Below are 27,879 nucleotides of genomic sequence, written 5' to 3' on the forward strand. Positions count from 1 at the left end.
CGCAAAGGCACCACAGAATCCGACTGCCAGGCACAGAACAAAGCAGTCTGCATCAACCTGATCCACCTTTTCTTCAAGACTGCCCTGAAGACTCCAGGTCTTTTCTCCTGGCAACCAGAGAGCTAGGACCAGCTGCCAGCATGGGAGACAGTGTTTGCTGAGACAGTTGGTGGGGGATCCTCCCGTCCTGAAGTCATTTAACAAGCAGGAAAACCACATTTTCCAGGCTTCTCTGGAATTCCGTCTCTGTCTGCAAAGCAGCTATGTCACTCTGTGTGTCTAGGTGATGTGCTGAGGAGCAGAGAAGCAGAGACTTCACCAAAAGACAGCCTGGGAGTTTTGCCTCCTCAGGGAACCTGTAGGTGTTTGGGGGATTTACTATATGAGGAAAGCCCGTCTGCCAAGAGCAGAGGKAAATCCTGGACTGGGGATTCCTGCCTTGTGCAAAGCAACTCCAGCAGGACAGCAGTCTCAGGGCAGAGCTGGAGAGCTGAGAAGGGGTCCAGCAAGARCTAATACAGCCACTGGGACTTAGACACCATGCCAACATGGTCACTGCTCTGGCACTAGATCAGATGTGATTGTCCCATGCCCCCAGCCTGAGTGGGATGCCAAGAGCACAGAGTGCTCTGAGACACAGCTCCTACTGTGTACAAACATGCTCTGCACAGCTTGGGCAGCCTCGGGGGTCCTGCTCCTTCCTAATGACCTGGTTTTCTGTGGCTGTGACATGGTTTCTGGCCACACACTGCCCCTGCTTGAGGCCAGTCCTTGGACTCCCCCTTGGATTTATCCAGATGCCCAGTAATTCACTGGYCTTGGCTGCTTCTGGGATGGTGTGCCCTGTGCCATCACGCTTTCCCAGTGCTACTCCAGGGGATTTCAGCCACACTTGCATTTAATCTGTGCAAAGCTGGGGCATGGTACACAAAAAGCAGGGACAAAGACTCTGCAGGTGACACCCATAGAGGAGGAGAGGAAAATAAAACAGGTGTGAGAGCAAGAAAACACAAGTGCTGGACATTGCTGCRCAAAGCCCATTTCTGCTGCCTCCTCCCCTCAGTGTGACAACCTGTCCATGGACTCTGTCACCAATATTCCCATCCTGTGCTGGAGTAGCCCCAGTCTGGATACTGCAATGTCCCTATCCTTCAGATGAGCTCTGCCTGGGGACCATCAAATCTGCTGGTGCTGGTGCTGGTGCTGGTGCTGACATCTATTAGCAGCACTAGCTTGGCCGGGGCACTGCTGGGATATAAATCCAGTGACGGGAATGCATCAGCAGCCAACACTGCTGCGTGGGAGGGGTCGGTGTGTGAGGCTGCATCGATGTGCATTTTGCTGGCACAGGCAAACTCCCTGCCTGTGCAGAGAGCAGCTGAGCTCTGGGCCTGGTGTGTGAACCAGAAATCAACCAGCTGCCTTTAGCTCTGCTGAAAACCCATGTCCTCTTCTGTTGAAGACTGCTACAGACTCCAGATACAGCCAGAGCCTTTGTCTCAACTGCAGAGACCGCAGCAGTGTCTGGGAGAGGCAGTGGTGTACAACCCTGTGCGTGGAACCACCAGACAGAGACTCGGAGTCACTGCGGCAGCGAGAAAGCGTCACTGCTTGATCCCCAGGGCCTTTGAACTCCATTGTCAATCTCTGCTCTGCGTTCCGCTCACAGAAAGAGCATTAGAAGGTGTAGATAGCTACGTAGGCAGAGGAGGAGGAAGGGCTGGGAAGCAGAGAGCACTGAGGCTCCCAGCACAGCCAGAGGAATGGAGAGAGGGATGCTGGGGACATAAACAGCAATGGCTCTCAAAGGTAAWCTCAGGGTATTGTGCATGATTTTTCAGTTTTTCCTACCTGTTCACTYAGTGACACTTAGAGCAGTCTCCCGGAAAGACATTTTTGCACCGAGTGCTGCTGCCTTTCATGTTTTCCAGGGCTGCAGCAGCTGCAGTGTGAACAGGAGGGGAGGAGAGCCACAACCAGGTCAGTGCTGGGCCCTGCTCAGAGCCCCAGGCACAAGTGGTGGGGAGAGGAGAGAGGTTTCGTTTGGTTCTCCTGATTGAACTCCAGCTGGCTTTATTTTCCATTACACTGTTCCTCTGAAATGCCACACTGCACACACGAATTTGCTACTGTGGGGCTACGCCTCCCTGTACATAAATACGTTAATTTTGATGAGAAAACAAGTCCTATGGAAGGATTTGTTCTGAAACCCAGGGAGATACAGGAGCTTGTCAAAGAGGCATCCCATGAATGAGTGTTATCTATCCCCAGTTGCCAAGCGGTTTGAGACCCATGTGCTGGGCTCTGCCTGCTTTTTCAGACCAGAAGCTTGGTTTCAGGGTTTCCRCCTGGTTCCCAGCTCTGGTTCAATAATATACCTTACTGTAACCAGGTGCCACCAAAAAACAGGCATGAATGAACTTGTGGGCATCCAATGCTTACTTGAGGGTAGTAGTTGGAATAAAGCTCCAGGACACAATGAAAAGTCAATACCAAGAAGATTATGATCTATTGGACAGTGAGGCTCATTAAAGGGAAGGGCTGGCAAGCCAGAAAGAGTGAAAAATTGCATTTTCATGAAGCTGAACTTTCTAAAAAGACCTGTATCTGAAGGCAGCACATTTTCCTTTGACAGCCCTTCTAGGCTGGGATGTAAAGCAGAGGATAGGGTGAGTCATTATGACCTTTTTATCCCCTTAGAGAGAAGGAAACTGAGGCACAGGCAGACAATTAAATGGAGATAATCAGTGCATTTCTGAGAGCTAATGTGGAGACACCCAAACTTCTCTTCCAGGCCATAAACATCTGTAGTTAATGACAAAATGTTAATTACTGGCAATCAGCTAATGAGGGTAAAAGCTGAACTAATTTTCTGCTGCCTGTAATGCTACTCTAGACCATGTTTTGCCTAYCAGCTGAACTGCTATTTAAAAAGAGGATGAAAAGGAAAGGGAAAAAAAAAAACATTTTGGCACCTCACTCTGCCTCYTCTGCCAGACCAGATTAGTGCAGGGGGGAAATTCTCTGGTGCAGACAAGCCCTAGTTCATTTTCTAGTGTCAGGAAGGGAATCAGCTACAAGCTGTCCTACTACCCAGCCCTGTTTCCTACTGAGATCAGCTCAAACGACTCCATGCAAGGGTGGATATTCTGATCCTTCCTTATGCTCACAAAAGATGCTGCACAACTGTGTCCCCCCGTTAGCAGGGCAAGGAACATTTGCTGCCCTTCTTTTTGCCCATCTAGGGTATCAGCCTCACTCAGCTATGCCATAGAGCAAATCACCCCTTTCTTGCATTCTGAAGAGGCAGCTGGAGATGACCCTCCTGGAGCAGTAAGCCAGCACGTATTCCTGCTGTGCATGAGTAACCAGCAGCCATTCCGGAGGAGGCTGTGCACTACCGCTGGGCACAATGATTCATCTCTATGTCACGGACATGGGAGCAATAGCCCTGCAACAAAAGGCAGAGCCATGGGGTAATTTGTCATTATGGTGACTATCAGCCTTGGACTGATCAGCCTGGGTGCTCACATCTCTGATGCYTGCAATAAAACCTCTCCATGGCACCAAGGAGGGAAAGACACCCAGCTGGAGACACTGGGGATCTGGCTCTAGTGGAGACTCTGAATTGTGCAAAGTGGGTTTGGGGTTATRGAGATGAGTTACAGGGCTGGAGATAAGTTGTCCGTGTTGCCTACRACACAGGAAAACCAAGTTCTACTGGCACTGTGCTTTACCCTGCCCTGGCACAGCACGTTCATGGTAGCTGCACACTCGGGGAGCAGAAATGCCAGGCTCAATCTCACGCAGGATGAGCAGCTAAATGTCCTTTATCCTCTGACTCAGTTGCCAGGGACAGATAACTATGTAAATTGCTAACTCTAAAATTCACTTTTAAATCTGGTATTTCAGATCAGTCCCAAGCCCTCACTTAGAGCCCACATCCCAGGGATCTTCTGTGGCCACTTGGCTATGGTCACATCAAACTAAGTTTCTCATGCYGAACATCCCAACTGCTGTCCTGTGAGCCCCACCCCGCACCCCTGGGGAGCCTGGGCTGACACACAAGGGGCTGCCATGGTCCTCCACTGCACTCCTCCAACCAGTGGATGCCTTCAGGCACTAATACCAACAGATGTGTTTTCTATCCAGATACCAGCTGAAGAAAACTCTTCCTGATAAAACTYCCTCCTTTGCAGCCTCCCCTCCCTGCTGCCACAATGCTGGCTGCCAATCAACTGCTACTGCTGGTGCAATTAATTCCATCTCCCTTTGCAGCCCCAGTTCGCTGCGTGCAGGGACAGCTATCACATTTCATGCTCTAAAGGGCTTAACACCCCACTACACACACATACATCTGCACTCTAGCAGGGTGGCCAGGAGGGTGACTGGAAACAGAACAAAGGGATCAGAGGCCTCAGAGATGAGGCCACCCAAAATCAAATTTAGGTGCTGGGAGGACAAAGCAAACATGAGCTGTTCTTGTGTAGAGTCTCCATAACACAAATAAGCCTCTAACCCGGGTCAGGGCTGCATCCAACCCACAGCCCCAAGAGTCAGGGTCACCTGAGCTATGTATCTTGTCACATGGGATGCAGCAGCACATCCTGGTAGYTCTTTCCCCCATTAAAAGCTACCCCTTGCAAAGGAGCCAGGTGGAGAGGTAACTGGAGGACAAATACATTTGGCATTCAGCTCCACGCAGAGCATCCCCTGCCTTGGCACTAAGGATGAGCTGAGCTGGGCTGGGATGGATACATCCCATCATGCAGCATTTCCACAGATGGCTGTGCCAGCCCTGAGCCTGGGGAGCTACAGTGAGTCCAGCGATAGCTTAAAGGGGGAGACCATTTTCCTACTGAGCCTGGGACTGGGAGCCAGCACTACCTGAAATCCAAACACCAATTCCTCCCCATCTCCTGCAAGATACTTCCAAGCAGCTCCAAAGCTCCCCGAATTCAGCACATTTCCTAGCAATGCCACCACCCTCTGGGCTGATGCCATGGAAAAATACTTTCGGATTATTGCTGCCAACAGCTCCCCAGTTGACTGTAGTGTGAAAATCCTACAGGTCACTTTAGCTCATGATATTGAGGCTACCTTTACAAACGTGCTCTCTCTGGCTCAGCTCAGTGAGAGCAAACAAGCTGTGTGACTGGCATGCAAGGGTTCTGCACCTCTTCCTTCTCCTGCATTAGCACAACATGGCTGGTATGTCCGATGCTGCAAGATCAAGTCGATAACTACTATAGTTGTTATCTTAATTAATCAATAATAATATCCCTATTTTCTCTTGTGGGGCTTCCCAGCACATCCTTTCTTATTCATCCTCTATCTTATTTCCATYCCAAGCTTACAATCAGATCTGGGTGAGCAGCTGCTAGCACTGACCCAGCTGCTGAAACCCAGTGGCACTCTTGCAAAGTCCCTTTCRGAGCAGGGATGAATCGAATGACTTCAAGCAGCCTCCCTTCAAGGAGGGAGCCTCGTGGAGCCAGGGCCAAAGCCGTCAGCTCCTGTAGGCAGCTCTGTTTGAGCTGAAAGGGCTGTAGGTACCTAACGTCCCTCCAGGGAGATACCAAGACATCTGCAGCAGCTGTAAAATATATAAAATGAGGCGAGGTTAATAGCGGCTATCTTGGGCATGTGCGCCTGTGTTTTCTTTCACACTGTCTGAGGGTGTGTAATTGTTGATGCCTTCACCCTGATGGTCTCCCTGGGGAGAAGGGACAACCCAGTGTCCCCCAGTGTCCAGGCAGGAGCTGTGTGTGGGCAGAGGCTCGCTGGAGGACACACTGGCAGAGCAGAGATCTGTGCCACAGGCTGCCAAATGCCAAGTGAGCGATTTTGTATCGCCACCATCCTTCCTTCCTTTAACCAGCCAGTGTGCCCCTCCCTGGCTTTGCATTCAGTTCCTTTCCAATGAACCAGTTGGTCCTACCCTGCCTAGCAACACCCCTTCAAAAGCCACGGCAAGTTCCTGAGCTAAGCCACGTTTCATCAGTGAGAAGCAACTGCTCCATGAGAGAGCTCTTCCTCTTAGGGAGAACAAAACTCGTTTTGCTTAATTGCTCCTGGCAGCGCACTCTGCCATAATGAAGGTGGGAGCAGGGTGGCAGGGAAAGGCAGCGCTACTTCTTTGCACTGAGCTTCAAAAATCCATCCTTTTGTGCTAAAAGCACAATGCGAGGCTGGGTTCACTCCTTCAAGTCACTTGTGCTGTGGAAAGCAGCGTCTGCATTGAGCCCAAATCCGCCCTGCACGCATCCCCAGCTCCGAGTGCTGGGAGCAGGCTYGTCTCGCTTTATTTTTAATCCCATGAAAAACCTGAAGTACGTCACCAGTGAGAATTTGCATTGTGGAAAAGCTTTTTCACAGAGCCTTTGGACTCTGTTTCATGCACCCARAGGGCTTTGCAATAGTTAATTTTGCCTTCCAGCTCCCGGGAGGGAGGGAAGGATGGAGGGAGGTGTTACTATTTGCGGTTTGCTCAGAGGACTGTGAGGTGGATGGCTGAGAAATAAAGTCTGCGGCCTGATGGTGCTTCTTGAAAGCATTAACACACTTTCTTCCTTCTCACCCACAGGCACAGTGACGTTTCACACTTCTGCTTGGGTCTGGCTCTCTGGAGACCTGATAGCTGCTCCCTAATGCCTCTCCTTTCACAGCAGCTTAAATAAGAGTCAGAGCCAGTGCCACAATCAGGAAAATGGCTCCTCTGCAAACCAGCAATATGGTAGCAAGCCCCACACAGAGGCAGGGGTAGCCTACCCTGTCCAGTTGTGGCACCTAATCCTAACTCATTGTTAGGATGAAGAGAGAAATCTTTAAAGAGGAATTTAATAACTATTTAAAGGAATATGAATCAATTATTTCACTTTTTTGATGGCCTGATTTTGGTTAAATAAAGGACTTTGTGGACACAAAACCAAACAGGTCTCAAGTAGCCTGGACTTGTGGGCAGGCTAGAAACTGGTCAAGATTTCCTGGATACCCACAGTGCAGGGGCTCTCTGGGGCAGTCCCCAGCAAAAGCAGGTAGGGAATAAAGTCCCTTCCTGCTGGTGCTGGGTATGCTTAGGGGACGCAGGGTGGCCAGACCTGGCCAGCTGAGCCCATCTGCCTGTCCAGAGCTCCCTCTTCGTGTGGCTCCTCCACTGGCTGCATTCTAACATCACTTTCTCCCTTGGCAGAACAGCACTAGATTGAAAACCTTTCATCTACTTCCTTGAGGGAGAAAATGAGCAGCATTTCAATGCATGCTTCAGGTGCCCACACTCATGCCTTTTGATAGCTAAACCCCACAGACAGAAACAAACATCCAGAGGCAAACAGGGAAGGTATTTTCCCTTGAAAAGAGGTGCTATAGTGACACAGGGATATTTCTCTTCTTTTTCTTCCTTTGAACGTCACAAATGAAATGCATTAGCAGTGATGAGCAGACGGCACTGAAAACAAACACCAAATTAAGCACACCCACTCTAAAGGAGAGGTTTTGCCTGCCTTCTCCTCCCACACTCCTGCCAGGGAGGAAGGTGAAGATGAAGGSAGGGCACCTGGAAGGACCATTTCTGGAGGYTGGGTAGGGAGAGCTACTGWAGAGGGGAGTGAGAATGTTCCAGARGAGAAAGAGCCCTGTGTGAGGATGGTCACAARTGTGATGACTTTTCAGTACTGAGTTTGGAAAGGCTCTGGGAAATGGGAGTGTAAGAGAGGTGCTGCTAMGTGGGGATCTGAGGTGATAGTCACTGGGGATAGGTTACTGACATCCCTCAGCAAGATGGAGTGGAGAATAATATTGGAAGTAAAGAGGTTCATGTGTGGAGAGCAGGGGTCTGATTATTACACTGGAGGGACCTGGCGTAACCTCCAGTAAACCAGGTTGATCAAAAAGGGGATTTTTCATTCCTTGCTGCTCTCCCCTCTTTGCTCCCAGATGAAAAACAGGAAGCAGCAGTGCTGGGACAAGCATGGACACACAGTTTGTCCAGGCTGTCCAGGGTCCCATAAGTGTGGGAGGAGACCAGGAAAACAGAGGCACCAAACATGTCCTCATGCTCACAACAGAGTGGTCTCACTACGAGGTCTAACTGCTTGTCAAAGTGTGGCTCTGTTGCTGTTCCCAACGAGCACAAGAAGGGATCTTCTGTCTGTGTCAGAGCACCAAGTCTGAGGGAGAAAGGATGAAAAATGAGCCATGCCTGTGAAAAAGTAGAAAAGTGAGAGGTGGGGAATCAGCTGGGGGCACGGGGTGGAGAGAAGCAGGATGATATGGTTATCCACGGGATAGGGCAGGAGCCGTGTCAGAAGTACAGGTAAGGCAGATGGTGGGCATAGCCAGTGTGTCTATCCAGCCTTTTCCAGCCCAAATTTTCACCAGTTAGACATTAATTGGATCTCAAAGTGCAGCAGGTGAAGGATGACAGTACCAGCCCCCGCAACATGAGTGGGGAGCACAGGCACCTCCTGGGCATTGTCACGCAATGGCTGCTGCCACCAACTCAAGAGGCCATGGCTCCGCTGTGCTCATTAGGACAGSCTCTCATGCTGGGCCAGCTCAGCTGTTCAAAGGTCACTCAGACAGAAGATGGGACACACTGAGATGGCTGCAGGCACAGTCGTGTCTGAAGGCAGGCAAGTGGGTGGGTTCATAACTCTGCGTGTGTCACAATCTTCTCCCTGTAACACTGTCCTCCAGAACAAAATGGTTAAAACCTATCAGCAGTGACACTGCGACCACTTCTCAGTCCCATCAACCCCTGGTTTTTGTAGGGTCACTGAACTTAGGTTGGGAGATCCCTGGATTTCTTTAGTCCAACCTTCTRCTCAAACCAAGACTAGCTTCAAGGTTGCTCAAGGCTTCATTCTGCCAAATCTTGAAGATGTCAGAGGACTGGGTTCCTACCATATGTCTGGGTCTTTGTCTCAGRGCTGCTCTCCTCTCACTGTGAGAATTCGTTTCTGTATATCCAATAAGCACCTCCCTTGCTGCACCTTGTGCCATTGCCTCTAGCCCTTTGCTGTGTGCCTCTGGCTCTGTGGTCTTTATACTCTGACTTTAGGTAGAAAAAGGCAGCAGATTTCCCCTTTCATCTTCTTATTGCCAGACTGAACAAGTCCAAAACCCTCCACCTCTCCTCACACATGTGCTTCTGTCCCTTTAGCATTTTAGCATCCCCCACTGCACTAGCCCAAACTGTCAATCCTTCTTTTGTGCTGGGCACTAAGTCTTTGGGCACTAATAAAGAAATGCCTGAAACTGCAGCCTGCAGCCACCTCATACAGAAGTAATACAGCCCTTCTTCCTAGATTGGCCAGAAGACATTGTCTCTGAGCTGGGAACAACTTCAGTGTAACTTGGGAAAAACTGCAAAGTGTGTAAGAACAAAATTGGCATGGCTCCATGCCTAAAAGTGTCACTGGCTTTCTTTTTCCTTTTACAGAGGTAAAAGGGACTCCAGGGACTCCCCCCTGGGACAGATATTCAGATGTCAGGCCAGGCAAGGAGTWTGTTTTCTTGAAGAGCTGAGCTTGAAGTTTGCTTTATCTCTGGGCTGAATATAGAATAATCCCCTTAAATTGCTGYGGAATATCTTCAAATGCCTTATATTTCATTGTTGCTAGAAGGGACTTGCTAAATTCTTGGTACTGGGATGTAATTCTAYGCACAGTTTATGCCTAAGTCTGTGCTGCCATCTTCCCCTTCCCGCTGTCCTCCCAGGTATGCTGCCCCTTTAGCAGTGCTGTGTTGGTAACCAGGTGGTCAGATAGGGGAATTGATTCAGCATAAAGATAATCAGAGTTTAAAAAAAAAAATTGGATCAAGTCCCTGACTGCATGGTCACTCATGCTAGAGCTTGGAAAGGGTGGAGATGTGGATCTGAGTTTGCTGTGAGCTGGAGCACCGAATGCTGGCATTCCCAATCTCAGCTGGGGCAGGGRTTCTCTGAGATCTGAGCTCCCGAGGGTTTCCTCTCAGGACAGATGAGCAGAAATACCTATCTCCATACTATGATCCATCCCAGCTCCTGCTCTAGAGGGGAAACACTGACTTAAACGCATTGAGCACATTAACTCTTCTTTATTATAAATATCCAGACATATCAGCGTCAGAGGGAGAGGCATCCTTCTTAATCCTTCCCAACACTATTAACTAGACAAATCATGAAGAAGTTAATTAAGCAAAAGAAAAAAACAGACTGGATACCTGGGAAAATGTATTGACACTGAGTTGCCTTATGGTACTCTCTAATGGATTTGGGGCAGGCTGTGGTACTCCTGGAACATGGAAACAGGTGTAGAAAAGCAACAAGAGAAAGCAGTGGGAACAATGTGTAGGTGCTGCCAGGTACAAACCAGGAAGGAAACAAGAAGCCTTTGATATCTATGACACAGCTGGAAGACTGATAGATTCAGCCAGCTCAGATTTAAAAAAAATCCCAATAATGTAAATTCCTTAAGTACAAGCCAAGCCTATGAATAAGATAAATCTCTTAGTCACTTTGCCAGTGATATCCKTCTAATCTCATCCTTCCTCAGTGATGCTGCTCAGAGAGTGAAACACTTTGCATAAATGGGTTTGCTGCTCAGAGCAATCACTCATGCTTCCCACTCCGACCCCAGGATTAGAGAAGTCCCCTGGATTAAGGCTGTTACTATTTAGAGTCAAGGGTGAGCCAGCTAAGCAAGGGCTCAAGGGAACTTTCAAGTGATTGCAAGAGAGTGAGAAAAAGAGAAGGAGAGGTGAACAGGAGGCCACCACCATCTTAGAGAATYGCATGTCCCACACTGGTGTTGAACTGTACTTGAAGGGCTTTACACAGAGAGATGACCCAAAAACAACGAATTATCAACATGTACATGAGCAAATAATGAACAGTAATGCAAAGGCCAACCAAGCCAGCTTTTTGTTTAAAAAATAAATATGACATTGAACTGGTGGTGCTGTTTCCAGCACTGCCTTGCTCCCCAGCAGACATCTCTGTCTGCTGAACAGYTTGAAATTCAGAGCCAAGGTCTGCTGAGCTATTCCTCCCAAAACAGAGATTGAAAATGACCTGCTGAAGGATAAAAAGTGATCTGAGACCCAGAGACACATATTCTGTGCTCCCATGCCCAAAAAGCGCGGTGGAGCCACTTACATCCACGTGAGGAGAGCTTCAGCATCAGCTCAGATTTCAGATTGACTTCAGGCCACTTTATGAAGGTGAAAGGATTATTCTAGATCCCAAAAATAGGAAAACCAYGTCGGTTCATCCAAATTACACTTAAGACCATCATCAACCATTTGCCTTTTGCTTGCTGTTCCCCTGTAGCACAAACACGTGTGAGAACTGTTCCCATTACTACTTAGGTAGCATATACTGTAACAAAGTATGTAATCCCTTAAAATACAAGAGCTTTCCTTATAATCCATGCTTGTGTAAACCCAGACAAATATTTAGTACATTCTTATCGCACCAACAGAAAATAGTTTCATCAATTTAGACAGACATGAATTTTCAGAAGTGCCCGTCACACGTTTACTGCGTCATTCCCCAAAAATTGTTCCCTTTCACTATTTCTCTCCGGAGACCCCCTCTGCTGATGCTCTCCCCTCCCCACAGGAGAGTTTCCAGCAGCAATTCCAGTTGGATACTATAAAAGGGAAAMCTGACTTTTCAGAAGCCACAGGATTTTTGCTGTTAGCAACATCAGACTGGATTTTCAGTGTTTTGCCAGGAGAAAGGTGTCCTCATGCAGTTTCTGCCTAGGTTTGCAAGAGCAGCTTTTCTGGGCTTTGGTTAATTAAAATACAGCACGTCTTGCACAACTTTTGAACTCTATTTCTGTGAAAGATATGTGAGGCTGCAGGCTGTCTGTCACATTATGCATGTCCCCCATGCCAAGACTGTAGCTTTCTATTTGACTGTAAGTCATCCATTAGATGTAARACAATTATTGTTTTTTAGTGAGTCATTTTTCTCTCAGTAATTAGTAGCTGTCAGTTCAAGTCAGCCCAGTGCTGGTGTCACTCAGTGACTTCAAGGCTGTATTTAAAATCTCTTTTCTCCCACACAACAGCTCACCACAAACAATTCACTTTTCCTGCCATGTCCACTGGAGCCGTTTTGCACCATGATTATCCTGATTAGCCAGGCCAACAATGAGGAGCATTTGCTGCTTGAGCACAGAAGGCACTGCCCAACAGGAGAAGAGCTTGGCCAAGAAAAGGCAGCTTACCTCCTTGACCCCATTTAATTGCTATATGCTTCAAATTCTGGCTGCGTCTGTCTTGCTATAAAAATGTCAGACTGTCTCTAACACTTATTTTTTGCTCGTCGCTTCAGCGTGGCCTTACTTGGCAACTTCTCCCATCTGTTTACTTCTCTTCAATGTTGTGCACGCATTTCTGAATTGCYGTTTACTTATAATAATGTGAACACTCAGCATTTGCAGAGCACCTAGCTTTGAAGTGGATTCATGAGCAAGGATCCTGCACAACATTCCTAGAAGTGAAGGTTTCCAGTCTGCTTTATGGAGGCATGAAAGGGTCCTATGTAGTAAATGTAAATGTAGCAGCTCTATGAGCACTGGATGCCCTTGTTCCTGTATAATCGATGGAGGTCTAGTCAATGTTGACGGCAGARCTCTGGGAGTGAGTCAGCTGAGCAAATGTAGGTGTCTAGGCTCTCCAGCTCYACTGACTGCCTTCACTAGGGGCACATTTAACTACCTCAAGATGTTTTCCACTAAGATATCATTGCGTGGGCATGACTCAAGCTCTTGATTTTTCACTGCCTAGACACCTAGTCCACATGCAGACACCTACACTGTGACACTCGCATTGAGGTGTCTGCAGTTCAGAGCTGTGTCCCACCTCGGAGATGTGCCCAGAATCACAGCTTGTTTACAAAGCTCAGAGGAGAAGCTGAGATCCTTGGTTGCTGCTCATCCACTTTCATTCACTTGGACTGGAAGAGGAACCTCCTCTAGTCAAGCCATCACAATGGGGGAAATACTCTCAATGTGTCCCCTCAGAGCCAGRGACCAACCCTCTGCCTGGCTTGGGAACTGTTATCCAGTGACCCAGSTGCCACCTTGACTCTAAAATCTAGTGTTTGCTAATTCTGGTCTCCAAAGGTAACTCTAATCTGAGAGGACTGCGTTAGCTGCTCACGGCCCCACACCCTTTAGTCTACTTCTTTTTCTTTAGCAGAAAGGCAAAGCCTGGCTCTGCAGAAAGCAGAGRTGCCCTCTCCAGGCACTGATGGAGGGCAGGCCATGCAGTGTTCCTCCAGATCACAGTGTGCTGTTTGCTTAGAGATCTTCTGACACAGGTTAAATATTGCCATGCCCAGGAAGCTTTCTTTACCTTTTGTATAGTCCAGCAAAGGCTCACTATGTTTCACAGTCACAGCCCTGACATGACAGCGTCAGAAAGTACTCCAGCCTAAATCAAGTTCTGAACCATCCTCRTATCTCAGATCTTTCCCAGTCAGACTGCTTTCATGACCCAGGGAACTTAGAGCTGACCAGTCAGGTGGAAAGACCTTTTTCAGTGGGTGTACACAGAGCACTGGTSAGTAGATTGAGAAAGCAAGACACGGAGGCCTGATCTGTGAGCCATTGTGATTCAGCACAGTTGTGATACACTGCAAATCACCACACTGCACTGACCATGCCATGCACACACTACTGGAGAAACAGGCAAAGTGCAGATCTCTCACTACAAATGTACTGCAGAGACTGCAGAGAGCAGTCACCTTCCAAGGGACCACTTTCTGCACAGGGACGTCCCAGGCTGGGAGAGTTCTTGGCGGGTGTGTTGTTCCTAACCCCGCAGTGAACTCAGCAGAATCCTCCAGGAAAGTGCCTCGCAGCAGCTGGAACTCTGTTCCATCTGCTCCACAGCCCAGATGTGCACCATGGCATCAATCTGCCCTCTGCAGGAAAATGTGACCCACAAATGACCACTTAATCTCCTTCTCAATCCAATTTGGCTCAGCCACGAGGCAGCTGCCTTCTCCCACACTGCCACAAACACACGWACAGCCAGCCCCTGCTCAGTGGTGAGCCGTGGGATCAGCACACGCTGTGGCAGTGCTTGAGGGCTGGCTGCTGCCTGGGAATCACACAGAACTTCTGGAGACAGAGAGACAATGGACTGTTAATGGGAACACGGGTCCCTGACCCCATGATCCTCTGACCATCTCATGAGAGCCCCAAAGGCTRTGCAGTCCAGAGGCAGAGCACTGCACTGGAGATACTGACCTCTGATGCTGCTGCACAAATTTTAGAAGGGAAGAAAAACAGCTCAAGGCAATGTAGACACAGTGATTTAAAAGGAAACAGATTAAAGACAGTCACGTGAGTGCAGCTGTGTCCCAGCAGTTATGCCATATGCATTTAGAGGTAGATGGATATCTGGCAAAACCCCCTCTCTCTCCCTTGAAAGGATGTAAATCACAGCTTCCTTCCTTCATGGTAGCTACTCATGCTGCAACCCACCCATGACATGTGAAGCTGTGTCAGAGGGTACCAAACAGTGTTGACCAGGAGGATTTGTGGATTTTACTCCACCCTGGGAACCAAATACCACAGACAGTCTGAGGAAGGGGACTTGGGGTAAATATTTGTTCCAAAAATGGTTCAGGCAGGCCAAATGGGAGGGATCTGGATGGTCTTCCCTATCTCCATGTATTTGTACAGCCTCTCTTTGACTCATCAGTATATCTAGAATACAAATAGCCTTAGGAGCACTTACATAGGGATAAAGACCTTGGCCTGCACTGATGGTTGTACGAAAATGCAAAACAGTTGTCAGTCAAAGTGAGTTTTGAACTCAAAGTTGTTTCATTTCCAGCTGAGCAAATTTTCTCTTATTTTACAGGATCCAGAGAGAACATACTCTCTTGTGCCTAAGCACCACTCCTTGTCTCTGCAATACAACAGAACAAACACCCTAATCAGGCCAAAATGCAGAGCATGCTGAAAAACTGGGAACATTCAGGATGTAGTTAGAGAAGGTGAAAATCTCCCCTGTAGCCTAGGAGGGCTGATATTGCTGCTCCAGTCATAGCACTTCAGGGCAAAGAATCATCTGGTAAGGCAGAGTTACATTCCCCTGTTGGAGAGACACCACCTGGAGAGGGAGGAAGCTATAAATCCTATGGAAGGAAACACACAAATGGGGCAATGAAGAACTGGATGCARAGAAGCAAGGTGATGTTTCTGATGAATGCCATTAAGCTTTTTTGGTGGCAGTGAGATTGCAGGAATAAGTGAGTGAGGCTCCATCAGGTGCAGAACTTTGTGCTGATCAGAGAAGCAGAACATGTGCTTTCCAGCTTTCGTCTGTCTCAAGATCATCCCCCTCCATCTTCTGTTTTATCACAGACACCCAATCTCAGACCTTCTCACATCCATTACAGGGGGATCCAACCCAAAMAGAAAAGAGAGCCATGCTATGGTAGAAAAACTGCTGCCACCTTCAGAGATCRCAACACTTGCCCTGTGCTTCTGATCCTCCTAAACACAGGCAGAGCAGCTCAGTKACACACACATACACATTTGTATGCCTTGAATTCACAAATAATCTCTGATGTGGAGCTTTCTGGAGTGCTCCATAAGCTTGTAGCAGCCTCTGCATCCCCTTTGGCTTACTAAAGCAGTAAGAACTTCTGAAGAGTCCCTGCAGCTTAGTTTGCTTTCCTACTGACAGATGCAGTTTGGTTGCCTCTGATCAAAGTTCCTCCTCTTGTTAAGTTGCGCAGAATTATTTCTGATATTCTCCCTGCCATTCATGATCACTTAACTACAATCCTTCCCCCCCTGGCTCTCCACTCCAGCTGGGTTTGCCACAGTGATGGAGTGACACACAGGGTCTGCTGGCTTGAAGAAGAGCTGCTGCCATCAGCCAGCTACCAAAAGTGCTGGTTCAGGCTTTCAAGAAATCCAGGGTAGTGCTGCATCAATATTCTCCCTGCTTGTGCTGCCTGAAGGGCAAGACCCCCGCTTGCTGTGTGGGACCACCCTGTTGTGAAGTGCCCTTGAAAGACCCCRACTCAAGTAACAGCTCCTGGATTGGGGTCAGTAGAGAAGCCTCTAAAAAGTTTACTAAACAGTTCCCTAGTTTTCCTAAATGTACAGTTTTCTGAAATATTCCAGTATTGACTTCAAACTCACTAGTTCTGCTGCTGCTGGGAGATGGATCTTGCCTTTTTGTAAAGAGAATTAAAAGCAAAAACAACATCAAAACCAGAAGTTCTCAGAGCAATGGAGCCAAACAATACGTAGGTTTCCCCTGAATTGTACCTGGGAGTAAGGTGGCTTTTCTGATGTCTAGTAGTGGTGGATCTCTTATGACAATTCCCCTCCATGGCATCACAAAGTCAGTGTGGGGAGCATCCCCCACTTGGACACACATTTTCAGGCATCTCATAAGACCTTAAGATTTCTGAGGCCTTTATTTAGCAAAAGTGGCTGAGTTTGGCAGAGAAGTTTAAATGTCACTAAGTGTATCTCATGAACTTATAAACAGAACTGACATGGGTAAGTACAGATGCTTAGGGAAGCAAGTAAGAAAGAGAGAAGAGAATATTTTTCATTTGTATTAAAACAAATCTTGGGACAAGTTTTGAACAGCTTTCTAGGCAAATAAATTGAAGGCAGAAAGCAAAAAAGGCCTGTAGAAGGGAGAATTAATGTAAGATTCAAGAAAGCAGCAATTGTTACTGAATGCTTCTGTTTGTTATAAAGAGACTAATGGCTGTTTTGGTAATAATAATACAATGTATAATAAATTTCTGCTATATTGCATATTTTTTAAGATGCCTAGCTTTTCAAAATCTGCTTCTGTAAAGCTAAAAAACTGAGATCTTTTTGCTCATTCTTCTGTTCAATTTAATCAAAACCAGTTCTTGCTCAATCACACTTTTGTACAACCAGTATTTCTGTAAGACTCAGATCTGAAGTAGTATCACCTCACTGAGGTTTAGTGATTATTGGATCAAGAAGTGTCCTGGATATGACAAAGAGAAATAACKGAGTCTTTGCTATTATTAGCAATGTTAGCTCTCCTTCTTCAAGTTATARATGGTCAGCTATTTTCCCTTGGTATTTATCTGACTACCATTACAAAAATYTCAGCCCTTATCCAAATCTGCTTTGAGGAGACAGAGCAGACATTTAATCCTTTCTTTTGCACAGCTCCTCCTCAAATCACTGTAAAAGCCAAGGGGAAATCTTAGTGCTGTCTTCAGCCACCTCATGGAAAGGTACAGCAAGAAAGCCAGACTGTTCTTGAAGGTGTAAAGTTACAAGAGRAAACAGATACCATTTGAAACCTCAGAAATTATAAATAAAAAATAACACCCCCCACACACATATTTTCACCAAAAGGTAGGCAAAATATTAAACCTGAGGTCTGGAGGCATGAGTGGAATAACTGTCCTTGGAGTTATCCAGCACTGAATATCTGGAGATCAGATCTGGTAAGATCTGCATGAGCAGTAGCTGAACAAAATGATCTCTTGAGGTTTCCACATCCTAAATTATTTTGAGGTTGTGTGATTTTGTTTGACCTGAGTTATAACTCWCAGAATTGTCACCATCATCTGACATTAGCACCACATAATGGAGGACACCTTCAAAGAGATGACGCTCTTCTCTGGCATCACCAAGAAAAAGATGAGAGAAAAAATCTCATGAATAGCTGCAGGATGGGAAGGCCAAGAACTCTCCCGCAGGTTTCACATGTCTGTGATAAGGGCAAGAAATAAATCATAAGGAGTGGGAAAGAAAATAATGATGGCAGCTGGGCCAGGTCATGACAGTTTAGCAAGCTGGACTTTATGGAGGAGTCCTCACTTCAGGCTATGGGGGCTGTAGAARTGTTTTTCTTAGAAATGATGTARCTATCCTATCTATGAAGTAAATTTKCCAAATGTGGGTTAAATGTAGGTGACAGCACTTCTGCTCTCATATGTCAGAGGAGGCTATGAACTGTTTTCTCCTAACTAGCTGAATCCCATGAGTGTTTTTCCAGGCTGAAAGTTTCTTGCTTTTAATCTGATGTGGAATAAAACTGTCTTCAAACACAGAACTTTTTCCATGAGGGAAATCTTCTCTGCCAGCTAGCCCAAGGGKTTTTGAAGCTGGTTTCTAAGGATGCGCACAGTACACAGTTCTTTCTGTGACAGRAAAGACAAAAGTTGATATGCAAAGACAGTTTCAGTTCTCTGCCTCCCCAGATTTTCTCCTTGGGCACTGCAAGAATTTCCATTGTTGGAGATCTGAAAATCAAGAAGGGATATTTCTTCTCCAGTCCTTGCACAGGTATTAAGCTTCAAGCAGGAATTTCATTGAGGGAACTTCTTTCACTRCTATTRCAGAGAGGTTCAGGCTAGACTAACYCAGTAACTCCCTCTGGCCCTAGATCTTGTAAGAATGACTGTCTCTTCAATGTTAAGGAAATGTTGGGGTTTTATGTCCTAAAATGTGAACTCTGTAGGGCAAGAAAAGCCTTTGCTTCACTTCTTGGTCCAATGCTTGACATACTGACATCCTGTAAAGGTTACCATAATATTAAAATAARGAATAGTCTGAAGGCCAGAAGCACCCATAACTCTCCCTCTGCCTCTTGTGGAAAACCTCTCTTTAATTACTTAACTGCTATTTCTCTCTGATACASTATTTTATTATTGCCTACTTTTCTTGAATGCTCATCTGATCTGTCTTAATGTTCCTTTAATAACACTGGGAACGGGATAATAATATTCTTATACTTCTCCAGCACCTTAAACCCTGACAGGTCCTAGTGTGCTTAACAAGGAGAAAAAGAAAAGGGAAGTGCTTAATTCATCAGACAATGCAAGGTCACGCTAGACATCAGACAGAGAAGAWGACCTGATAGAACTAAAAGCACTGGGATGTTTGGAGGGGCAGGTTTAGACCATGGCCTTTTACTCACAGGAAGTGCAAACAATCCACTGAGCTTTACTTCAGCACCTGCAGGAAATTGCCAGGGTAGGTGCTGATGTGATGTGGGTGAAGTGCCAGCAGGATTCCTGCCTGCCGATGCTGYGTGTTAGTCTTCAACAGATCCTTCCACATGGCTTTTTTTAGCTCTCCCAACACTGAGAATTGGAGTAAAAAACTCTACAAGATCTATCTGGGTAAGGACAGGGAACACTGAAGGGTGTGGAGATGCACATGGAAATTCTTAGAAAACCACTCCTTTTGTCAAGATACCATTCAAAGAAGTCAGCTTCTTGGTTTTGAYTCCACTGAAGCAGGACAATGCCTGTGCTGGGACATTCGAAAGGATCACAGGAATGAAAGCAAGAAATGAGGAACTCAGCAAGTGTCTGTGCAACCCTAAAGAAAGCAAATGAAGATGTGGGCACCCTATGAATACACAGCTGAGAAATGAGAGAAAAGGAGCTCAAGCTSGGGGTAGGGTTAATGCCCCAAGTGACAGTGCTAGCACAAGACGGTGGAGGAAATGTGAGGCACTCCATCCATAAAGTGACTGGAGAAGCAGGAGAGAAGTGGGTGGTGTGGGCAACATTTCAGGCAGGACTGGCTAGAGGCCTGAATCTGTCAGGAAAGTTATATSCAGCCTAGCTGAGAGTGGCTTTAATGGGCAGAGAGAAGACACCTGAACTGAAGTAATGAGGATCCATTCACCCCTCCTCCACATGGCTTTAAGTGGGCAGTGACAGGACCAGCCCCAGCCATAAGTCTTATCTATGGCAGTCAAAGGATCCTTAAAGAAAAGCACAGCAGCTCCTCCAGCCTTTTCCTCCCAGCTCTCCTCAGGAGGCAAGGCAGAAGAGCTCAAGTCATTAACAACCTGAAGATTCAACAGAGTTAATGCCTATTGTGCCTGCAGGCCCTCCTGGAAAGGTCTGCTGTTGGGGAAAAATGGATGCAGTTCAGTAACGCCAAATGCAGCTCYTCCACCAGTGCAGTAATGCCAACTGCACAGAGCCAGGATGGAGGACTGGTCAAGAAGCAGCTCTGAAGGACATGGAGATCATGAGCTAAGTAACAATCAATAATCTTCTGCTGTTCCCTAAATAAATGAATAAATAAAGAGGGCAAACATCAGCCTGGAATGGATGACTTCTGCTACTTGTTAAACASGATTCAAAACCTTTCTGCCTGCTCAGCACTGACAAGGATTCAGTTGGAGAATTTTTTCAAGTGCATTTATAGCAAAATATGGATCATTTGGTAAGAGTCCAGAGTGYAACACCAGGGATGATTAGCAGTCTAGAAAACATGTCAGAAAAGCAAAGGCAGAATTAGGGTTGTTTGCCCTATAGAAGAACAAGGAGTGTTTCGGCTTCAGCTGTCACTTAAACTTGAAAGGATGAATTTTCACTATATTTATGTGCAACTACTGGAAAATACCTTCAGTAACTTACCTCTTGGGGAAAAAAAAARAAAAAAAAAAAAAAAAAAAGACATGGCAAGAAGAAATGAGCTGCAGCAGGAAAGATGAGTTCTCCAACCATGCCCTTCCTTAACAACTGGTTAGATCAGCCTCTGTCAGGATTTTGGATGGGTATATCTCRAGTCCTGGGCATTGTCACACGCTTGGGCATGATCAGTGCATGCATTAAGAAACAGAAGCTAAACCCACACAGCAGACCAGGTTACAATGGCAGTCCCAGGGAAGGACTTGACAGATGCTGCAGCCACAGGACTGCCTGCAAATCCTAATGGCAAACACCTCCAAATGCTTAGAGATTATAAACCTTAGAGGCACCTCTGGCACTGACCTCTTGGCGAATGGCACATACCATTTGCATGGGAAAGGTGACCTCATAGCCCCACCTTAAATGTAAACACTGTCAGTCAAGCAATCCTTGGTAAATTTCTGCTACCAGCAACATGGCAAAGATACCACRAAGACACTGACCTCCAAACTGGCGGAATACAAAGTTTATTTTCTCTCTCCTGTTCTGCAAAGTCATACTGTATGTGGACCTGCTGTCTAAATGTCTGTGACTACATGGAAAAAAGGTATGTCTGACAGTGCAGTTCTCCAACCAAAATAGAAGTTCCCTACGAAGGTCTTCTCCAGAGGAGACAAAATGTTCTCAGAGATCCTTTCAAGATAGAATACCCCATTCTCCATGAGGTTTACAGTTTTCCCCAAGCACAGCCTGGTTTTCTCCAATAAACACATGGTACTAAGTGCAKGAAATAATAAAACAATATGTAAACTCTTTTTTAAAGGTTATCATTCTCTCATTCTGTACCATCCCTCACTCCCCACCCAGGGAAGCAAGTTAAACTTGTGTGACTGCTGTGAGTGATGTCCCCAGTGCTCTGCCTGTGCAGAGCAGGCTTGCACTCGATGGCACAAAGGCCATAAGAGAACCTGTGCAGACAGAGCCAGATAGGATGGGTGGGTCCAAGCTCTGATGTGTCAATTGACTTTGGCCAAGAAGAAGAGAAGGAAGAGGAGGTGAGTGTAAAGAAGAAGAAATGACATGACAGAAGAAAAGATGTGTGAGAATCTCAGTATATGGGCCCTGTCACTGGAACCAATCTGCCCACCATGATTTTGCCTTACCTCATCACTTTTCACAGAGGGGCTCAGGGACAGCCCATTTATTATCTACAWAGGTTTCCAGGTCCTTCTGTTATTTTCTTCACCAGAAGAAAGTCATCACTCATYACTCTCCCCCCCCAACAATGTAATCTGTTCGACTGTAACCCCAGTGATAAATCAGAARAGAATGAAAGATAGGTTGTGAAAAGATGGGGGAAGAGAATAAAGTCTTCGGCATCAAGCAATTCATTTTAAGTAAGCAATCCTGATTAACAAAGGAAAAGGAGAAAGATAAAAAGTTAACAAGCTATTCTCTAAGTCTAGTTTCCCATGGAAACCATATATAATGATGGGTTATTCTTTTTTGTCTAATGGGATACATGTTCCTATTAGAGCTGCTGTTCCATCTGAAGCTCTGTCCTCCATGCACTCTACGGTGTCTAGCACAGATAATGCTATAATCGCTCCCTCAGCAGGACATCTCTAGTTTTCCTCCTCTTCATCCAGCTAGTTTTGATGAAATATACAGGATTTTTTTTTTCAGCTATCCACTCTCTGCCAGATGTGGCTGACATTAGCCAACAGCTTTAGAGAAGGGCTGATGAGCATAACCTGTAACAGCTAACACCATCACATGGCTTTAYTCCTTTGGCAATCAGCTAATAAAAGGATGCGATGACCACAGATACGGACCACTAACAATTACAGTACATTTAATAACCTTGCTACAGGCCTAGGAGAAATGGAAATGTGCAGCAGATATATAGGACACACACAGCATCATAGATTTTTGGAACAACCATATTTCTGACTTCTGGACAGGGCCAGCCTTGAATGGAAAAACATTATCATGAGCAAAAGGCTGCCACAGAGGAGGCCCTTGCTGGGAATGAATTTTTGTTTGTGAGACAGGCTGAATGCAATTCAGGTTTGTGCGAACAGAGCCCTTCCAGAAGCAAATGTTGCCTTTGTGGAAATAACAGTGGCTCTACAGATGCAAACAATGGAGCTACATGCTTTTGCATTGCTTGTTCTGTCACTAACTGACATCAGCCACTGTTAATCATGGCCTGAAATGTATATTTAAGAAACAGTGACACAAACATAGACAGGTTCCTTCATGAAGCCTTTAAATGGGAAAAAGTGAAAGAAAATAAAAACTACTACTCAGGCTGGCTAGTAGCACTGAAATAAATGGGTCAGGCATCAGAGTTTCAGCAGGCATAAAAGGTGAAAACCTTGTCTTCTGGAGCAATTAAAAGTCAATGGGATTAGTGGCTTTCACTATTATTTATAGAAACCCTGCTGTGTGCACAACATTATTGAAATACAGGGGTCAGGTCCCTGCTACTGGATGCCTACACTTTTGCTGTTGAAGTTAATGGGAKCTTTGCCAATCAACTCTGTGGCAACAGCAACTAAATCTAAAGTACATGACATCCTGGGCTCCATTCAGTTCATGGCTCAAGCAAAGCTTTTGCCAAAGCCAAGAATGCTCTGCCTGCACAGTACAGATTTGATCCTGGGACAGGTGAAACTGGAGAGGTAGCTATAAGATTCAAAGATGGGAAGGCAGAGGGGTGGCTGAATGTCACAGGAAGCATTCTCTCTTCCTTTCTGTCATAAATTACCATACACAGATTGAAATCTCTACAGCTGCAGCCCAGCATCTCCTATTCTTCAGTTTTAGCAGGACTGGCTGTTTTCCAATAAGTGATTCYCCTTCTAACACCAAGGAAATGAATCCTGTGGAACATACCTGTGAAAAAGGATGGGAAGCCTGCACCATGTTTGAAAACAGTGCCCTGATGGTCTAGCCAGTTTGGCCAGACCCCATGAAGTACCAATATCTCAATACCCAAGCTTTCTGGGCTCTGGACATGCTCGTGATGCTGGTTGCACAGCTGTTTCTTCTGCCACTCATTCACTATCATGCTGGTGCCCTGAATTGTGATACAGCCTGCCTCTTTTCCTCTTTGTCTCACTCTAGTACCTAATTTCCCTCAATCTTGCAATGTTGTAGATCAAGACCCTGCTCCTTGTCAGTGATACCCTGATCACCAGATTGGCTTCAGATGTGAAGCACGAATTTTACTTTCAGAAATCCATTTTCAGAAATATCATTAATTGCGATGATTCTAGATATTCATAATAAGCACATGTTTTTATAATCCTTCATTAAACTTTAGTTCTTTGCTTGTCCTGCAGCAAGGAGCTCCACAGACCAATTACATATCACATAGAAATGCATGTCTCAATATTCATCCTAAGTTGTCTTCCCCTCCAATTTTCTTGAAAGTCTTCATGTTCTCGTGTTAAGGAGCTGGTGTTCCAAAAGTCTAGAGGGGACTTTGGTGGGAAGAATRGTCTGCGTTCAAGTTATTTCTACTGAATACTGAGATAAATGTAAGCTATAAACTTGCAGGTAAGAGTCCACAGTCTGTTCTTTCCGATCCTCCACAGCCAACCAAATCTATCACTACAGAACTTTCAAATCTCCATCTTTACAGCATCTTTCCCCAGAGAAATAGAGAAACAGAGACCGGAAACAATAGGTAAGAAAATATGTGTACACACTCTAACTGACAATATAACAGGCAAACCTTGAAAACATATGTCTTTCCAAATTATCTCAGTTTCATTTGAGAATGTTTTCCTGTTTGTTTTCAGCACAGCTAGCACCAGTTCTGAGCTCCTAAACTCCACAGTACTGCTGACTCCTTGTGACGTGGGCAGTTTATCCCCCGATGCGAAGGGACTTTTCACCCATGTCTTTTCCTGCTAATCCCCATGACTTACTTTCATCTTGGAACCATACCAAATACTGTAAAACAGTTGTGAGAGAGGAGCTCATCTTAGTTTCTTTCTCTTGCAGAACATTGTCAGAGATCCAGGAAAGCAGACAAAATTCTGCAAACACTAAGCATTAACCAAAACAGAAGAAAATACTCCAGCATTTTTCTTTCTCACTTTCTCCCCAGGGCTTTGCCGCTCAATCCAAGGGCTCAGAATTTGCTGACACAATGGTGCAGGACATTCAGTCAYTGAAACCTTTGAAAATGCCAAGCAAGTCCCCGAAAGGAAATGCCATTGCCAAGCGCTGAGTTCGGTCCTTCAGCTTTCATGATCTTTAGCTCTCATTTTCAATGAAAAGAGCTGCCGTTTTCAACTGTCAGACCTGAGCAGAGATTGCTCTTCATGCCCTCGAAATAGGAGCCCAGATGTGGATCCCCTGCTCATCAGATCCACGCTTTTCTTGCCTGCATCCCTGGATTCTCTTGGCTAACACACAWGGATCAAAACAGTTTCACAATAATGAGCTTTCCTCCTTCCTACAGTCCTCAGCACATTTTTAAATGAAAGAATCAGCTTACCCATAAGAGCCACAAACCAACATGAGGAGCTTAAGATATAAGCAATTCAGTAGCCTGAAGTACCATRCATGCTGGGCAATCATAAATTTAAAGCAAAAATCACTAGCAATTTTATTTTGCATTCGATATTAAATAAAATCTACTTGCAAAGCCAGATTACTAAGAAACCTTTTTGGCTATTGTTTTGGTTGGGATTTTTTTACATCAAAACAGGATTAAAACATCTTTTAGAGACTTATTGTCGTTTTATCAGAGTAAATAMGCTTAGAGGGCCTAACAGTCAATTTATAATGAAGGCTTTTGTTCTTGTTACTGTGATGCAGCCCTGCAAATTTGCCCCACAGCTGCAGCAAATTCAGATGGTTTTGACAGGTAAATAAAATACTATTTAGATCTGTCATTGTTATTAATCTGCAGAGTAAAGAACTAACAATTATATTTTGTTTCCAAGCAGATAAATTTTCATTATGATCTTGGCAGGGGTGGTATAGAATAATGTGCATCTATGACTTTTACAGTAGTGAGGGTCCAAAACACGAAGTCTTTGGTCAGCTGTTGAGTTTTAAAATAAATGGGAAATAAAGGCTAAACCAGTAAYAAACACCATAACAAAAAGGAACAAGGAATTTGGGATTTAGCCCCATTGGAGTTTTGTTGACGTAAGGGCCAAACAAACCAAACTGACATCAGCTGCACCAATTTAGTACTCAGTTATTATGAACTGTACTTCCAGGGAGCTGTGTCAGGATCTGGCTGTGCTTTAAAACCCCACAATTTGGGCCTCCATAATGATTTGTGCTTCCCAGCTGCTGCAGGGCGAAAGGTTTCAAATACTCCTCAAGCCATGCTGGTGAGGAAAAAATTATTTGCGGAATTAGGTACTGTTCAAGGATGAGTGGCAGAATCCAGCTGCAAGTATCTTATTGTATTGGTCAGAAAATGTGAGAAGCAAAAAAGAGAAATCCTGGTGAAACTTATCAGATACCAGTCACGTCTGTTCAGCTCCTCACTCAGGTAGGCTGGCAGATGGTCAGCAAAGAGTCTCACTTTTACAATGCAACCTACACTGGTTTTCAGTGTGAAAATTAGCATCCAATTATTTTCAAGCACTAATGTTCTCCAAGCAAGCAAGTTAACTCTATTTTAATTCTGCTTAGGCTCTATTTGCTCTGACACGTAAGCCAATCTCGTAGGTGCTACGTCTTGTGTACACAGGCAGAATGGCAAGCCAGGGAAGAATACTAGAAATGTGGAATAATGCAAATTACCAGGAAGTGAATTGCATGGCTTCCAACTTTTAGAAGAGATGGGTACAAGACAAGCAAGAGACAAAAATGTACAATATCTTCAAAAAAGAATTATTTCCTCCACTCMCATATGAAAACTTTGTTTCACAGCTATCTGCCAGCTGCATAAACTATTAGAGAAGGCTACAGTCCATTGAGCACTGAGCTGTGACCTATGGAACCCTTGGTATGACACATCCAGCCGGGCTGCGGATATTGGGATCGCTTGTTGGCAGGCCCTGCTTCTCCCAAGGAAGAATGGGAGCCCATCCCCACCTTCCAGCACCCATCGCCACCATCCTCAGACCAACATAAGGGAAGGAACAGTCACTGCATTAACAGAGGTAGACAACTTTGGGAAAGGCAGGATGTGTGCCACTTTCAACTGAGAACTAGCTTTCTCCCCAGCAGAGCAAAGAGGTCCATAAGGGGAAAGAAGACTTGGGGTAAAACCCATCTTACTTATGATTTCAACTTATCACATGTAAGGTACATGACAGAATCTGTGCCCAAAATGGAAACAGCCAAGTTGAACTTTGCAACCCGTTCTTGTGCAAGGATTCCCTATTATGATAGGTAGTGGAATTATCCTGAATAATAATGGTTATCTGCACATATGGGCTTGATCCCACAAGCAGAGGTCTGCAGCCTTCTTTCACCTGCAAGCTGTATCATGTTAGGTACAAATGTTGCTGGGTACATCACTGTAAGGAACTTGCCAGCCTGAAAGTACACGAGATGTTTTTAATTGTCATTAAATATGAATAATAATGCTCCAGGGTAGCATCTAATGTTCTAGCATGGCTGCATTTGTTTCATTCTCCTGTGTGGTGGAGGGAAACTTAACCGCAGTCTGTACCACAGAGCATCTCAAGGCTGCAGCTTCAGCAGGTACAATTGTARCCAGCCGTGTTTCTCCTGCAGATAGTGCAACTGGGAGCATGGCACCAGTGGAGCACCTGCACAGCTCCTGCTAGCCATCCCCTGGGAACCACCCAAGTGGGGTTGTCTCCTGCCATGTGTTTTGTACAGACTGAAGCTGTATTCCTAAAAGCGAAGAGCACAYTAAACTCCTCCTTGTCATTACTTTTGGAATCCTCGCAACTGGGTACCATAAAGCACCAAACAGCCTCCCTTGCTGAGATGAGCTCCACTCCATGAAGGTGTCAGCAGTCCCTCCTCCCATGCCACAGCTGTATGGCCCTGAGGCTGGGCACGAGTGCCCGGGGCAAGGCTGTCAGGCAGCAGAAAGGGATGGAACACGCCTCCACCCCACACCTCCCTGGGAAACACTACCGAGGTGTAAAATCCTGGAGCCCGGGGCCTGAGCAGAAGGCAAAGCCCCTCTGGGTTTGGGGTCYTGTTCCGGGCCACAGGGGGACCCCCGCAAGCAGCAGGCCCCGGGTCCCTCAGTCTGGAGCATCGCTGCCACCGGGCCCGTCGCGGCCCCCACCCCAGCGCCCACCGCCCGCGGTCGCTCACCTGCTCGGGCCCCTGGAAGCAGATCCTGCAGAGCGGGGTGCGGATGCCGCTGTCGACGCTGCTGCCCAGCGAGTAGCGGTCCTCGGCCTTGCCCTTGCCGAAGTCATCCGAGGAGGTGCTGCTGGGCAGGGAGGCGGGCGGCTCCCCGGCGGGGCTGCCCCACTCCTCGGCGGCCGGGCTGCCCGCAC

At 46.2% G+C, this 27,879-nt stretch overlaps 1 protein-coding gene across 1 annotated transcript in view; it reads right to left on the reverse strand.

Annotated features, from left to right (window-relative positions):
• Positions 1-27,879, reverse strand: part of MARCHF4 (membrane associated ring-CH-type finger 4) — a 90,903-nt gene that overhangs the window by 62,752 nt on the left and 272 nt on the right. The window contains 1 exon segment of the mRNA XM_057364788.1: positions 27,692-27,879. This exon segment is cut by the window's right edge and continues 131 nt beyond it. Within this exon segment, the coding sequence (XP_057220771.1) occupies positions 27,692-27,879 (188 nt within the window).

This window comes from Malurus melanocephalus, unplaced genomic scaffold, assembly GCF_030028575.1.
Source record: "Malurus melanocephalus ecotype Western Australia unplaced genomic scaffold, MMel_1.1 scaffold_42, whole genome shotgun sequence".
Taxonomy (NCBI): domain Eukaryota; kingdom Metazoa; phylum Chordata; class Aves; order Passeriformes; family Maluridae; genus Malurus; species Malurus melanocephalus.